This window comes from Kogia breviceps, chromosome 15 (assembly GCF_026419965.1).
Source record: "Kogia breviceps isolate mKogBre1 chromosome 15, mKogBre1 haplotype 1, whole genome shotgun sequence".
Classification (NCBI taxonomy): domain Eukaryota; kingdom Metazoa; phylum Chordata; class Mammalia; order Artiodactyla; family Physeteridae; genus Kogia; species Kogia breviceps.
In genome coordinates, this window is record NC_081324.1 from 88,426,978 (window position 1) to 88,441,670 (window position 14,693).

At 48.0% G+C, this 14,693-nt stretch overlaps 1 protein-coding gene across 4 annotated transcripts; it reads left to right on the top strand.

Annotated features, from left to right (window-relative positions):
• Nucleotides 1-882: 882 nt before the first annotated feature.
• On the top strand, nucleotides 883-6,199 carry RAN (RAN, member RAS oncogene family). Of its 4 annotated transcripts, none has more exons than XM_059040040.2 (7): nucleotides 883-1,041; nucleotides 1,639-1,684; nucleotides 2,113-2,197; nucleotides 2,277-2,402; nucleotides 3,865-4,052; nucleotides 4,176-4,346; nucleotides 4,436-6,199. In XM_059040040.2, exons 2-7 carry the CDS (start codon nucleotides 1,649-1,651, stop codon nucleotides 4,478-4,480), a joined length of 651 nt encoding a protein of 216 aa, XP_058896023.2. In that variant the 5' UTR covers nucleotides 883-1,041; nucleotides 1,639-1,648; the 3' UTR covers nucleotides 4,481-6,199. The 4 variants fall into 4 exon arrangements, with proteins under 4 accessions (XP_058896023.2, XP_066871827.1, XP_066871828.1 ...); XM_067015726.1 differs by having other exon boundaries at nucleotides 933-1,041; nucleotides 1,642-1,684; XM_067015727.1 differs by lacking the exon at nucleotides 883-1,041 and adding an exon at nucleotides 1,086-1,221.
• Nucleotides 6,200-14,693: the final 8,494 nt, after the last annotated feature.

The window sequence follows — 14,693 nt, forward strand, 5'->3', positions numbered from 1 at the left end:
CATTAGCTATCTGCTGTTGCTGCCAGCCGTGGATGCTTGCTTGGGGTGAGGGCCCACCATATGAGTTTAAGAATCCATGGCTGTCCAGACAAATGCCCCAAACTGGCCTTTTATATTTAGGATGTGTGAGTTTGGAGGACTCCCTTCCGTCAACATCTTTGCTGAAAGCCAATGAAGGATAATAACCCACACTTGTTGAGCTGGAGGTGTACCTCACTTTCCATCTTTGACAATACTGAGAGGAGGCTATGCCCCAGGAGAATGTAAGTTCTATGCGTGTACAGTTCTTGTCTGGACCCTTGACCCTGGAACCTAAATACTCATGGATTGCATCCCTGGTTTGTCACTAAGATGAGAAGAGCTGCCACGGTTGGAAACACTAAATTTCATCATCCTGTTTGCAGAATTAGGGCCACAAAGGCTGCCGACCACTTAGATGCCCTAAGAATAAGGTGGCCGTCTTTCCACGGTGGGAAAAGCATCGGTCTCTGTTTCCTTTACTTCCCAGAAGGTCCTGCCCGAGGGAAAGGGCCAGAGGGAAGGGCGGGTGGGGCGGCCCGCACCCCAACATGGCGCCCGCCCCGGGCCCGCCGTGCCGTGTTTGTACGCAAGGGCAGGGCCTTTGTGTGGGCCACCCCGCGAGTTTCCCGCCCAAGGGGGCCTCGGCCCTCTCCTTCCACTTCTGTTCCCGCGGTGGCAGCTGGGCGCGCCTCGTCGCCGTCGGCGCATGCGTGCGCGGGAACCCGCCCTCCGGGCTGGCGCACGTGGCCCCGCGAGCCGGCGTGCGTGCGCGCGACCTCCTAGCCTCCCGCGCCCGGCGCGCCGCGAGCCTCTCCCTATGCGCCAGGCCAACGGGCACAGCCGCCGGAACCGGGGCGGCGTGCGTGCGCGTGCGCGAGGGGCCACGTGAGAGCGACGCGGCGCCGTTGCCCCGCCCTCCCTCGGCGCGCGCCGGCGTCGGCTGCGTCTCCGGGCATTTGAATTGCGCTTCCGCCATCTTTCTAGCCCTCAGTCAGACGGGCGCGGAGACGCTTCTGGAAGGTAGTGGGGCCGGGGCGGGGGCCGCGGGGCCGGGGCGAGGGTGGGGAGCGGGGCGTCCCGGCAGTGGCGGCGGCGGCGGCGGGAGGCGGCCGTGAGGCGGTGGCTGCGTGGAGACCCCGGGCTCCGGCAGGAGGGCCTCCCTTCCTCTCTGGCCGTGAAGGCGCCGGGACCCGAGCCGCGGTGGGCCGGGCGGGCGGCCGGGGCGGAGGGGAGGCCGGGCTGCTGGGCCGCGGGGCTGCAGGGGAGATGCGGCCGGGCGGAGGGCTGGGGGGCGGCCGGGGCGGCCCGGGCTGGTTGCGGGCCGTGACTGGGCGCTTTCCGCGCCGGGGTCTCGGCGCCGAGCAGGCGCGAGCCGGGCCCCGGCGGCCGGGGGAGCCGAGCTGGGGAGTAGCGCCCCCGCCGCCATCGCCGTCGCGCGCCCTCGCAGCCCCCGCGCGCGCGTGTGTGTGTCGGGGTGGGGGTGGGGTGGGGCGGCTGGCGGCTGGGCTCCGGGGTGGAGGCCTTTGTGGGCCCGGGCACGTGGGGCGGGTCCGGCCATGCGGCCCCCGGGCCGCGCCGCCGTGCAGCGGGCCTCACTTCTTTCTCCTCTGCCCACAGTAGCATCGCGATGGCTGCGCAAGGAGAGCCCCAAGTGCAGTTCAAGGTGGGTGAACCGAGGGGGACGGGAGGAAGGGCGGCCCTGGGGAGGGGGGGGCACCGCGTTCGGACGGCCTTAACGGCGGGGTCTGCTTCGTGGCCGCGGCCGGGTGCCGTTGACCCGCTTCGCCGGCCAGCGTGCTGGTGCTGCGGCAGTGACTTCGGTCCCCTGACAACCGGGCGGGGGGAGGGGAGGGGGGGGAGGGGCGAGCCCCGCCCTGCGCGCGGGGAAGCTGGGCTCGGAGCTCCGCCGGTTCGGGTCATTCGTGAGATGGGACGGGGCTGCTGTCTTAAGATGCTTTGTCTTAGGTGTGCTCAGGGGGCATGTAGAGTTCTTCTCTGTGAGACGGCGGTCCAGAGCACCGGGACAGTCTCACAATGCCGAGGTCCTGAGACCCGTTCCGGTGTTTACTTCAAAGATGTGTTTCCCAACAGCTCGTATTGGTGGGTGACGGCGGTACTGGGAAAACTACATTTGTGAAACGTCATCTGACTGGTGAATTTGAGAAGAAGTATGTAGGTACGTGGGGGAAACGGTGTGTGAAAATGTGTGGGAGATGGGTGAGGTCACTGACTAACTTTCTGCGCTTATGTTCCAGCTACGTTGGGCGTTGAGGTCCATCCCCTTGTGTTCCATACCAATAGAGGACCCATTAAGTTCAACGTATGGGATACAGCTGGCCAGGAGAAATTTGGTGGACTGAGAGATGGCTATTACATCCAAGGTAGGTTTCTGCCTTGTAACTGGCCGCCTTTGAGACGGTTTGTAGCTTACTGTCCAAGGCTCCTTATCAGTCATCAGGTCTGTTCTGGCAGACACGTGCTTACTGCTGACTGAACTGGCCATTGCGGGATGCGCTTCGGTTCAGGAGCTGGGCTGGCTCCTGAGAGCTGACCCTCATTCGAAGGGGAGAAGGTCCCGTGAAGGTTCTCTGGTGCCATTTGATGGCATGCTTGGGTCACCGTAGGCACGGTTTTGAAAGAGATGATACGATGTATGTTGAGGCTCTTAATTTTAAATCTGGAAGCAACAGACAAGGTGTTGCTGCAGCCCCAGTATTTGAAAATTTAGGTTTGGGTATATATTTTGGTGGTAGTCAATGATCATTTTTTTTGCACTCTATTAAAAAGGTAGTAAACAGTTTGACCAGATCCTGGACCAGAGGCACTAGGCTTTCTATCTTTTAAAATGTTGTATAAGACCAGCCGGTTTCTTTTTAATTTTACCAGGTTTAGCAGAATATTTTTTTCAGAGTGCTTGATTTTAAAAGTGCAAAGGAAATAAATGCTTCTCATTATACTCAGCAAAAAGATGAACAAAGAAAATGCTCAATGTGAGAGATTCTCTTCTCTTGAAAATCGTTGGGAATCTTTCCATGCCTTTTGCCTTACGAGAGTGCGTACGACTGCAAAGATTCCTCCTTTCCTCTCCCCTCCCCTCCCCACCCCCATTCTTTAGCTAAAAATCTGTTTAATGCATCACGCGGACTCAGTGGCTTACCAGTTTTATCATGGCTGTTTCTGCAGGTCAACATAGAGACTTAACAGCTTTTAAAAATAGACACATTAGGGGCTTCCCTGGTGGCGCAGTGGTTGAGAGTCCGCCTGCCGATGCAGGGGACACGGGTTCGTGCCCTGGTCCGGGAAGATCCCACATGCCGCGGAGCAGCTGGGCCCGTGAGCCGTGGCCGCTGAGCCTGTGCGGCCGGAGCCTGTGCTCCGCAACGGGAGAGACCACAACAGTGAGAGGCCCGCGTACCACCAAAAAAAAAAAATAGGCACATTATATTCTAGTGTGTTTAGCCATTTAAGAACGTTTTTAAAGAGTAGATTGTTAGATCTCTGAGTATGGGAGATGAGTTCCTGGAATGCTGATTTATCGTTGATCTACTTGATACTTTTTTGGGATGAGGCAGAATTTATGAAGTGTTATAGGTCGAGAGATTCCGTATGGTAAGCGGGTCTTTCATGGTTTCATGTACAGTAAAAGGGACTTGTAAATAATACTGTGTATTAAAATGATTTGAGATTTTTGGAATTGGTAGAGATCTTGAAAATGAGTAGAGAAACGTGGCTGACCCGGAGTTAGGCCTGAGACTATGAATCTGAGTCCATAGTTCTTAGAATGTTTCATCCATGTAGCAAATTCGTAGGCCTGCACTAATTTACTGTGAATGCTCCTTTCAGCTCAGTGCGCCATCATAATGTTTGATGTAACGTCGAGGGTCACTTACAAGAACGTGCCCAACTGGCACAGAGATCTGGTGCGGGTGTGTGAGAACATCCCCATCGTGCTGTGCGGCAACAAAGTGGACATCAAGGACAGAAAGGTTAAGGCAAAGTCGATTGTCTTCCACCGAAAGAAGAATCTTCAGGTATGTGTCTTAGAACTTACTGGACTTATGATCCTTAGGGAAAATTATAAGTCCGTTAAGGTGCTTCATTAACGTCTTTGATGTGTGGGTTTTTTAAATTAATTCTATCTCTCTTTTAAACAGTACTATGACATCTCTGCCAAAAGTAACTACAACTTTGAAAAGCCCTTCCTCTGGCTTGCTAGGAAACTGATCGGAGACCCTAACTTGGAGTTCGTCGCCATGCCCGCTCTCGCCCCGCCAGAGGTGGTCATGGACCCCGCGTTGGCAGCGCAGTACGAGCACGATCTAGAGGTGCGCTGTGTGCGTCTCGGCAGTGAGCACTCTCAGGTTGCTAGTGGTTTTCATCTGGAGCGTTACAACTTTTTCATCTCTCTGTCTAGGTTGCTCAGACAACTGCCCTCCCGGATGAAGATGATGACCTGTGAGAGAAGTGAAGCTGGAGCCCAGCGTCAGAAGTCTAGTTTTATAGGCAACTGTCCTGTGATGTCAGTGGTGCAGCGTGTTTGCCACTTTATTATATAGCTAAGCAGAACATGTGCTTGATCTTTGGGATGCTGAAGGAGATGAATGGGCTTTGGAGTGAATGTGGCAGTTAAAAAAACAAAAAAACAAAAAAAAACCTTCATTTTTTTGGACCTGCATATTTAGGTGTTTTGGAACACAGTTTCCTCCTTGAGTTTCAAATATAAGACTGCTACAGTCACATCACACTATTCAGTGGTGGAATCTTGTTTGTTACTGTCATTCCCATTCCTTTTCGTTTAGAATCAGAATAAAGTTGTATTTCAAATATCTAAGCAAGTGAACTCATCCCTCGTTTAAAAGAGCATTTTAAAACCACTAACGGAAAAATTGTGCCATGTTAGTATCTGAATTGCCTTTGCTATTACTACTTAATTTGAAGTCTGTTAGGTTAAATCCTTCTAATTTTCTGTACATGTGAATCATTTCACACAAATGAAATGACAGGTCAACAGTATTGTATTTGGTAAGTCGTTAAGCGGTGTAAATACTGTCAATGCAGTTAGGCTAAAATAATACCTACCCCGCCTGCCTTTTGGCCTAGGTAGTGTCACACCTAGGAAAGCTTGTTTGAGATTTGTGTGACCTGTCAGAATAAAAGTGGTACCTGTTTCAGACGTTTCAAATAGAGATCTTAAGAATTATAGTTGCTTTTACGGCAAAAGTAACCATGTTCAATATAGAGCTTCTCAAAGTCTGATGAAACCATACAGACGGTTGCGGGAACTTGAGGGACGTCTCACCTGTTAAAAATGAATATAAATTGTGCGTTCACTTGCCTCTTGTTTCAGCACTAGCGTGTTTAATGTAGAGTCGGTATTCTAGGAAGATGTTCCACGTTGACCTGCTGTTGTCCAGTACTCCCAAGCTTTAAAGATGTCAAAGATTAAGGATTTCATTGGACACGTCACAGCTTTGATGGTTTTTTTCCCCACAAGGAATTTTTGTGGGCGGTGCAAGGACACAGCAGGATGCTGCAACAGAAAAGTAGGGCTTAGATTGGCTTCTCAGTGAAGTGAAACAAGACTGCCGAAGTCTCAGTAGGTTAACCACTTATGTTTGTATGGTTTCCACATGTAAACATGAATTGAGTCCGTCTTGCCCGAGTTTGATCCCATCGACACCATACTGTAGCAATTAGAAGTCAAAATAAGAGCTGTTTTGCTCATGTAAGTACTACTGTACTATAGTGCAGTTTACCAAAGTTCTTTAGGTGTCCACTTACCCTTAAATGATTACTTTCCTACCTAAAGGTAGGGAAGGATCACGTCAATATGTGGAGAACTGAAATATAAAGGGTAAAATTGGATGCGTTTTAATTTGTTAAAATATTGAATAAATACTAATAGATTTCACTTACAGATTTGAATTGCTGTATATGCTATGCTATATTCAGAACCAGATTTTAACAGATGTGAAGTTTCTTCCCATGATCAGGATGAGACCTTTCATTCAGATAACTTACGTGAAGGATGTGTGTGTGTAACTTTTTGTAGAGTGAGAAATACGCTGAATCTTAAATGTAACAGTTAAATCTTGCAGGCTGCTTGGAGGTGGGAGAGAATTCACGTCACTCGTCGGAAGAAAAAATTGCCAAATACATTGCTTCTACTTTGCCTGGATTTTCTGAATCATCTGCTGTTCAGTTACCTTGTGGGGAATACGTTTCTGTCTCGTTTATACAAATGGGGACTCAGTTTGAAATCTGGCCTCTTAACGGGGGCGGGGGAGAGCCTTCAGTTGAAAACCAAGCTAGAAACGGCTTCTAAGGACAGAATTGGTCAGAGTGAAAGCACCGTTTTGTGTTTTGGGGTTTTTTTGGTGGTACGCGGGCCTCACACTGGTGTGGCCTCTCCCGTTGCGGAGCACAGGCTCCGGACATGCAGGCTCAGTGGCCATGGCTCACGGGCCCAGCCGCTCCGCGGCACGTGGGATCCTCCCGGACCGGGGCACGAACCCGTGTCCCCTGAATCGGCAGGCGGACTCAACCACTGCGCCACCAGGGAAGCCCCAGCACACAGTTCTTTTGAAGGCAGTTTCGTGATGTGCCCTGGCCAGTTTTTAAGACCCCACTGGATGGGTCTTTGGTCCCATCGATCTCAAAGTACCTAGGAAAGGGCAGAGGTTGCCGAAAGCGCCTTGAACTTGTAAGACCAGTTGCTTGGCTGATCATGTGCACTAGGTTCTCGTAGCGAGAATTTCTGGTCCCTTTTGTAAAAACATCACTTAAATTTTGTCGAGCAAGTGGTTCAAAATTGGTCTGACTCGGGAGTCGCGCCTCAGAGACGAGTGACCTTGCGTATCGAGGACCTCTTCAGCCGCGCGGGAGCTCTAGGCGCCCTGCCTGACAGTAACCTGGGCTCGTCCTAAAGCGCCCTGCCGGTCGGGCACGGCAATAGCGACACATCCTTCCCGCCTAGAGCCGTGGTGGGGTCAGAGGCGGCCCTGGCCCGTTGCCCCTTCCCATTAGTAGAGGCCCTGAGCGCTCCTTGGGAAGCGGCTCTGACCTGCTCCACGTTGCCGCAAGGTCTTGCACGCATGGGTCCTGCCCTTCCGGGCTTTGCAGTGTTCTTTTGCAGAGCCGCCTTTCTCGTGCCTGAAGTAAGCCCACCGGTTAAGTGCTGCAGCTCCTTTACAGCTCACGCGTTGGCTTTTAAACTGGGTCGGGGGTCCCTGCCGCGGCCGTATCACTGGACCGCCTCGGCCCGCGTCGGAATGGTAGATTTGTGTTAGAGGTGGCCTCCCTCGGCGGCTGAATGTCCGTGGGGCCGAGGAGCGCGTGTTCGCTCCCCCGGGTCCCTGGTGTTACTAAATCTCTGAACCCTGAGGAAGAAAGGAGCTTAGGGGTTGGAGGTAGGGCTGGGCTCGGTGGGATTAGGGTGGGAAGGGGCAGGGAGGGTTTTACGCCCTTACAGTCTGGTGGTTTGAAGTTTTTCCCTCCCGCAATTTGTAGTTTGCACTACCTTTGATCCCTTTATTCCAGCTTGTCTTTACAGGCGTGGGGAAAGAGTGGGCCGTCCGGAGCTTTGCCAGTTGTCGAGTCAGTCGGTTAAGGCAGTGCTGGTGCATGGTCTGTGGTGCCCCAGGTTGAACCGGAGGAAGTGGAAGAAGACCCTTGAGTTGGTTTTCAGTGAGTCCCCTGCCTTTAAGAAGCCAAGGAGAAGCCGCCCCAGATGGTAGTCTTTCTATAATGCGCGCAGTTCACCCCCTAAATTCTGAGCTCCGTGACCAGGGATATCATGGCTGGCCGGGCAGCTCTCGTCTTGGGAGGTGGGCAGGCAGGAGGCATCTGCAGAAATGTTAATGACCGCAGTGAGTGCTCAGATGGAAACTTAGACAACGCTGCGAAAGCATGACAGGAATTGAATCTGAGTCCTGGGAGGAAGGGCAGTGATCTGAAGGTATTGGAGAGAGAAAAGCGCGTGAGGCAAAGGGAACAAAACCCCGGGGCAGAGGACGTGGCCGGAGAGCCATAGACGGGTTTGCAAGCCCACGTGCAGATTCCGATACTCGGAACACCGTGGGGAGCCCTGGAGGAGGGTCAGAGTGTCGTTTCAGAAGCTGTGGCGGCAGGAGCGGGCGCCCACGGGCCAGTGACAGTCCAGCCTTGCCCCACTCAAGTCCATTCTCGACTTTCGCTGCAATACTTCAGAGAAGGGAGGGTGACACCGTGGGCAAAGCCTCTGTTCATCCAACAAGCATCTCGGCGAAAACTACATTGAATAAGCATCCGCTGGGAGTGCCAGGCGCCCTCATTTTGCTAGCCTCCACACTCTGGTTTCTTCCCCAACTCCGCGGAGGTGTAATTGACCCAGATTGTGTGTGTTTGCCGCGTGCGCTGCGGTGGTTTGATACACCGTCCGCTATCCGTCACCTCACAGTTACTTTTTGTGTGTAGTGAGAACATTTCGGATTACTCTCGGCACATTTCAAGCGTACAGCGAAGTAGTATTAACTACAGTCACCATGAGGTACCTTTGATCTCCAGGCCCCATTCATCTGGCATAACTGAAACTTGGTGCCCTTTGACCAACATCTCCCCATTTCCCTCTCACGCACCACTCCCAGCCCCTGGCAGCCACCCTCGTACTCTGCTTCTACAAGTTCGCCTTTTTTTTTTTAGATTCCATATGTGACTAATGCCATGCACTATTTGTCTTTCTGTCTCTGGCTTATTTCACTGAGCATAATGTCCTTGAGGTTCATTCATGTTGTAAATGACAGGATTTCCTTCTTTTTTAAGGCTGAACAATTTTCTGTCATATATGTATGTATTATGTATGGCTGTATAGATAGATATATATACACACACGCCACATTTTCCTTATCCATTCATCTGTCGATGGACACTGAGGTTGATTCCGTATCTTGACTGTTGTAAATAAATTTGCTTCTTAAGACAAGGGGGTCTTAAAAAAATTGAGCTTCCCCAAGCAGTAGCGGTGAGACTTAAACCTATTTAAAGTTACGAATTCAAGGCCGGTTGTTTACAGACAAAACTGTCGGTGAGGCGAGATGGTTGTGTTGTGGTCCCCCAGGCATGGTAGGTGGGAAACCAGACTGTTAGGGAGCATCCTTTATTCTAGACAACACGGAAGCCAGCCTGGCAGAGTGAACTGATGGGCCCTTTGGGGGTGAGTAACGTTTGCTTTTTGATTTCCTCACACGTCTGACCTTTTTTTCCCAAAGAGAAAAATGTCATATACTTTATGGATTAAAAGTTGAGGGATTTGAACAGTTAAAACATACACAGCCACCACATTTTCCGTTTACCATTCAGAGGTAACTTGTCGACATTTTGTCATTTCAAATCTTCCCTCAAAGAGTGGGATTGATCTTTAAAGATCCATTTTAGAGCTATATATTAGTTTTATAAGTGTATTTTTATATTATTGGAAGTATACCAGTTTCATTTAGATTAAGGTAGGTTATTATTTTTAAAACAATGTATTTAAAAACTTTTAAATACAAAGTTCAGTCCATTTATACTTGTTATGTTTACAGACTTTATTTCCACCATATTATTTTTGTTTTCTATTTACCATAATTTGCTTTCCTTTTCCCCTTTTTTCCTGATTTTTATTTTCATGGATCGATCAAGTTTTCTCTATTCCATATTTTGCTTTACTACTATGGAAATTAATCATTTTGTTTCTCTTTTTGATATTTATCACGAAATTCTTGATATATGTGTAGCAAAATCTAATGATACTAATTATTTCTCCCATTCTCACAAAAAACACAATTTTTGAATCCTCAAGTCCAAAAGATGCTTATATTTTACATGATATTCAGTATTCATTAGCCAATAAAAACTCATCATTGTTACAACAAAAATTCTTTTGTATTGTCAGAGTTTATTCAGATTTTCCCACATATTTATCAATTTTTATTGCTTATCTTTGCTTTATTTATCTCACTCCTTTCTTCTCTTAATTTCTTCTTTCTGATTTACACCATTCCCTTTTGGGAAAGGTGGGAGAGTGTTATTCTCCCTCTATCTCATTTTCTGAAAAAGTCTCTTTTCCTCTCTCCAAATAATAAACTAGCAGTATATAGAATTGAGGCTTGAAAAATATTTTTTCTCCACATTTTAAAGATATTTTCCCCCATCAGTTTATGGTTTAAAAAAAAAAAAAAAGAGTGGGATTGATTATACTATAACATTGTTTCATAAACATTTTTCACTTTTTATTAGGGGCTTTTCCACATCAGGTGGTTTTGTACCACTTTCAGTGATTACCTAGTAACCCACAGCATGGACGCGCCGTCCCATTGTCAGACACATTCTTTTGTTTGTTCGGGTTATCTTTCTCTGTTCTCTGCTCTTCGTTTGGTTTTCAGAAAGGGTCTATTAGCTCTTATTCCAAATGCAGTGAATTTCCACGTCTTTCCCCTCCGTGTACTACTAAAGCTGTCACGTTTCTAAGTTTTAACTTTTGAAGATGGGTGGAAAATCAAAATTATTTTAAAAATCTTTTGCGTGTGTTTTGCCATCTTCAACTTCCTATCCCCGTGTCTGATTGATGCAAGATGCAAACATACTAGTCTGTGCTGAATTAAACACATTTTATTAAATAGTTTCCTTGCTGCTACTTATTCTGTGAATTCATGTTCTGTGCTTTCACAGACACTCAAAGTGAGGTGTATACTCTTACCCCCTTTTCAAGTGTTTATATTGTGTGATGCTCCAATTTGGAGCTGAGAAAATATTGACTGGTGATGGGACTGGATTACAGGGAGAAGGATCTGGAAGAAGAGCAGGGCTAACCAAAGAAAACGGCCCTGAGGAAAAAGGAAGTGGAAAGCTTAAATCTCAAAAACAAAACCGAAACAGCACATGATGGTCCAGTTCTGGAAGGGCGCTAACTAGTTTCTTTTTGTGAGCAATTTTACACCTTCAGGCATAATCTTACCTTTTACGAATGATTGCCAGTAATTCAATAGTGGGGCTAAGGTGGCCTGTTCTTTTTTTTTTTTTTAATTTTTGGCTGCGTTGGGTCTTCGTTGTGGTGCGCGGGCTTCTCATTGCGGTGGCTTCTCTTGTTGCGGAGCACGGGCTCTAGGCACGCGGGCTCGGTAGTTGTGGCTCGCGGGCTCTAGAGCACAGGCTCAGTCGTTGTGGTGCATGGGCTTAGTTGCTCCGCGGCATGTGGGATCTTCCCGGACCAGGGCTCGAACCCGTGTCCCCTGAATTGGCAGGCGGATTCCTAACCACTGCGCCACCAGGGACATCCCAGCCTGTTCTTTTCTAAGACCACGTTTGGCCGTTTGGTTGCTATCAAGTCCCACTGGGCCTACTGAAGAAGGATGAGTGGGTAGGAAATATAAGGAGTCTTGTTACCTGAGTCTTCATGATTTGAGGCCCTCTACTTATGGGATTGTGTTAGGAGGTAAACTTTGTCATCACACAGAACTATTAATAAACTGGTGACTTAAAACTCTAGTTCCCACAACTCAATCATCACTTCCTCTGAACACCTGGGGGCTTCTGCCTAGACCCTTTGCCACTGATGCCTCAATTCCAGAAGCAGTGCCGCTGTCCCTGCCCTTGCCGGGATTAGGAACCCTCTCTCTCTATGACTACTTCTGACTCAAAGCCTGGGGCTAGAGCAGCCAAGAGGCAGAGTCCCTCAGACCCTTTCGTCTGGTTGTGGGAGATACAAAAGGGGGTGCTTGGAAAGAGACGAGCCTGACGCAGAGCCAGAGCAAACCTGGGCTTCTGTTCGCACGGCAGCAGGGCCGAGGTGAGGGATGGCCTTGGGGTGATCATTTACCCTCATGATCACACACGCTGTTAAAAATGATGATGCACTTCTCAAATCATTGCTAATAACCAACTTATTCCCATTTTTTACATAACTGCAATGAACATTTTTGTATATATGGTTTGAACTTTTTTTCCTTAGAAATGGGCAGGGGATTATCTGGTCGCAGTTTGTGAAAATCATTGTGTTTTAAAAGGCATTGTCTGATTTGCAGCAACATGGATGGACCTAGAGATGTTTGTACTAAGTGAAATAAGTCAGACGGAGAAAGACAAATACCATATGATATCACTTATACGCGGAATCTAAAATACGACACAAATGAACTTTTTTACGACAGAAACAGACTCACAGACATAGGGAACAGACTTGTGGTGGCCAAGGGGGAGGGGAAGAGAGGGGGGAGGGGTGGACTGGGAGTTTGGGGTCGGCAGATGCAAACTATTATATATGGAATGGATAAACAGCAAGGTCCTACTGTAGAGCACTGGGAACTCTATTCAATATCCTGTGATAAACCATCATGGAAAAGAATCTGAAAAAGTGTGTGTGTGTGTGTGTGTGTGTGTGTGTGTGTGTGTGTGTGTAGAGGGCTCAGTACATTTTATACAGTTTTTATGTAACATAGAAATCTGTAGATCTTCAGGTTTTAAAAGTTTTCATTATTTTCATGGTATAGAAATTGAGTGGGGTTTGAAATAGTGGGACTCTCAACTTTATTTTAGGACCTTTATCTTTAACGAGAAGCCAGCAGAGAGGGAAAGGTATCTGTATAGGTTAAGCGTGTGGGACCTGGCCTGACCTCGAAATCCAAATCAACAGTTGGATTTTTATGTCAGACAATTGAGAATTGTCGTAGTAGTAGGAAGTGGACAGGCTTGGAACGGTGCTTTTGGTAGCAATAATATCACTGCGACGTTGAGAAAGATGCAGATTTTGCTGGTTAATGATCATTTGAAGATTAAATCACCAAATATTTGGTAATACTAAATCCTTATAATACTCTAGTTTAATAAAGCTCTTTGATTTATGTCCTTGTAGTCTAATAGGTATTAAAAGTAGTCTCTTGAGATAAATCTGCTTAAAACAAGGATCAGCATTTTCAAGTGAAGAGTGAAAAATGATTACGGCTTTATTTTGAAAAATAAAACTAAAAATTATGACAAGTTTTCTATCTAATGCCATTGAGTTTGTAGCTGAAATTATATACGAATTCTCCAAAAATGAACTGTGTTCATTTGGGAGGAATACAGTTTGTATGGAAGTTATAGTCTGTGCTTCAATTCACACTTAATTTTCACAGCATAATCATAATTTTTTTTTTTTTTTGGTAAAAATATCTGATTAGGCCTTGATTAGTCTTCCAGGATTTGAATCATTCCCTTTTGGAGCACCGATCACCCCTGCTGATTTCTTTTCTGCAATTGTAGCTGGTCAAATTCTGCCAGATAACTTATTTTTTGGTAACCTTGCATGAAATTTGGGCAGTTCTTCAACATGCCTTTTATCCAGGTTTTCAAAGCTTGCATCTGTTGCAGGACTTAAAATAGAAAGAGATTTTTACTACTACTGATTTTTTAAAAAAATAAATTTATTTATTTATTTAATTTAGTTTTGGCTGCGTTGGGTCTTTGTTGCGGCGCGCAGGTATCTCTTTGCGGTGGCTTCTCTTGCTGCAGAGCACGGGCTCTAGGCGCGCGGGCTTCAGTAGTTGTGGCACATGGGCTCAGTAGTTGTGGCTCGCGGGTTCCAGAGCGCAGGCTCGGTAGTTGTGGCTCACGGGCTTAGTTGCTCCGCGGCATGTGGGATCTTCCCGGATCAGGGCTCGAAACCGTGTCCCCTGCATTGGCAGGCGGATTCTTAACCACTGCGCCGCCAGGGAAGCCCTGCTTCTGATTTTTTTACTGTAATTCCATTAGTCGGAGAGGATTGGAGTCACTAAGATGGGAGGTGTTTGCCTCCTGGCTTGGGCCATGACATATGCAGGCGCTAAGCAGGGAGAGATGTTTAGGAGTCATTTTAAAAATGGTCATGGGGCTTCCCTGGTGGCGCAGTGGTTGAGAATCCGCCTGCCTATGCAGGGGTCACAGGTTCGTGCCCTGGTCCGGGAAGATCCCACATGCCGCGGAGCAGCTAGGCCTGTGAGCCATGGCCGCTAGGCCTGCGCGTCCGGAGCCTGTGCTCCGCAATGGGAGAGGCCACAACAGTGAGAGGCCCGCATACCGCAAAAAAAAAAAAAAAAAAAAAAAAAAAAAGGTCACTTGTGGCGCTTCCCTGGTGGCGCAGTGGTTAAGAATCTGCCCCCAATGCAGGGGATGTGGGTCCAATACCTAGTCGGGCAACAAAGATCCCACATGCCACGGGGCAACAAAGCCCTCACACCGCAACTACTGAGCTCGCGTGCCTCAACTTGAGAGAAGAGACCCGACGCAGCCAAATAAATTGATTGGATTTTTTTTGATATTAAGCTGTAGGAGCTGTTTGTATATTTTGGAAATTACTCCCTTGTTGGTCGCATCATTTGCAAATATTTTCTCCCATTCCGTAGGTTGTCTTTTCGGTTTGCTGATGATTTTCTTTGCTATGCAAAGTCTGCTTGATCTTAAGTCACAACACACAATGAGCATTCTCCACTTTGCCACCATTCCTTGACAATTTATATTATTTACTGATTCCAGAGGCACTTACTGTGAGTCATTCGTGCAGAGGTGATTTGGGGAAGTGGAATAAAAAGTGCTTTTGAGCTAAGGAGACATGGGTTCAGACCACATGAAATCTAAGGGCCCCAATTCTTTCCTCCGTAGAACTGATTTCTTTCTTCCATTTTCACAGATCATCTGGGTTGTGA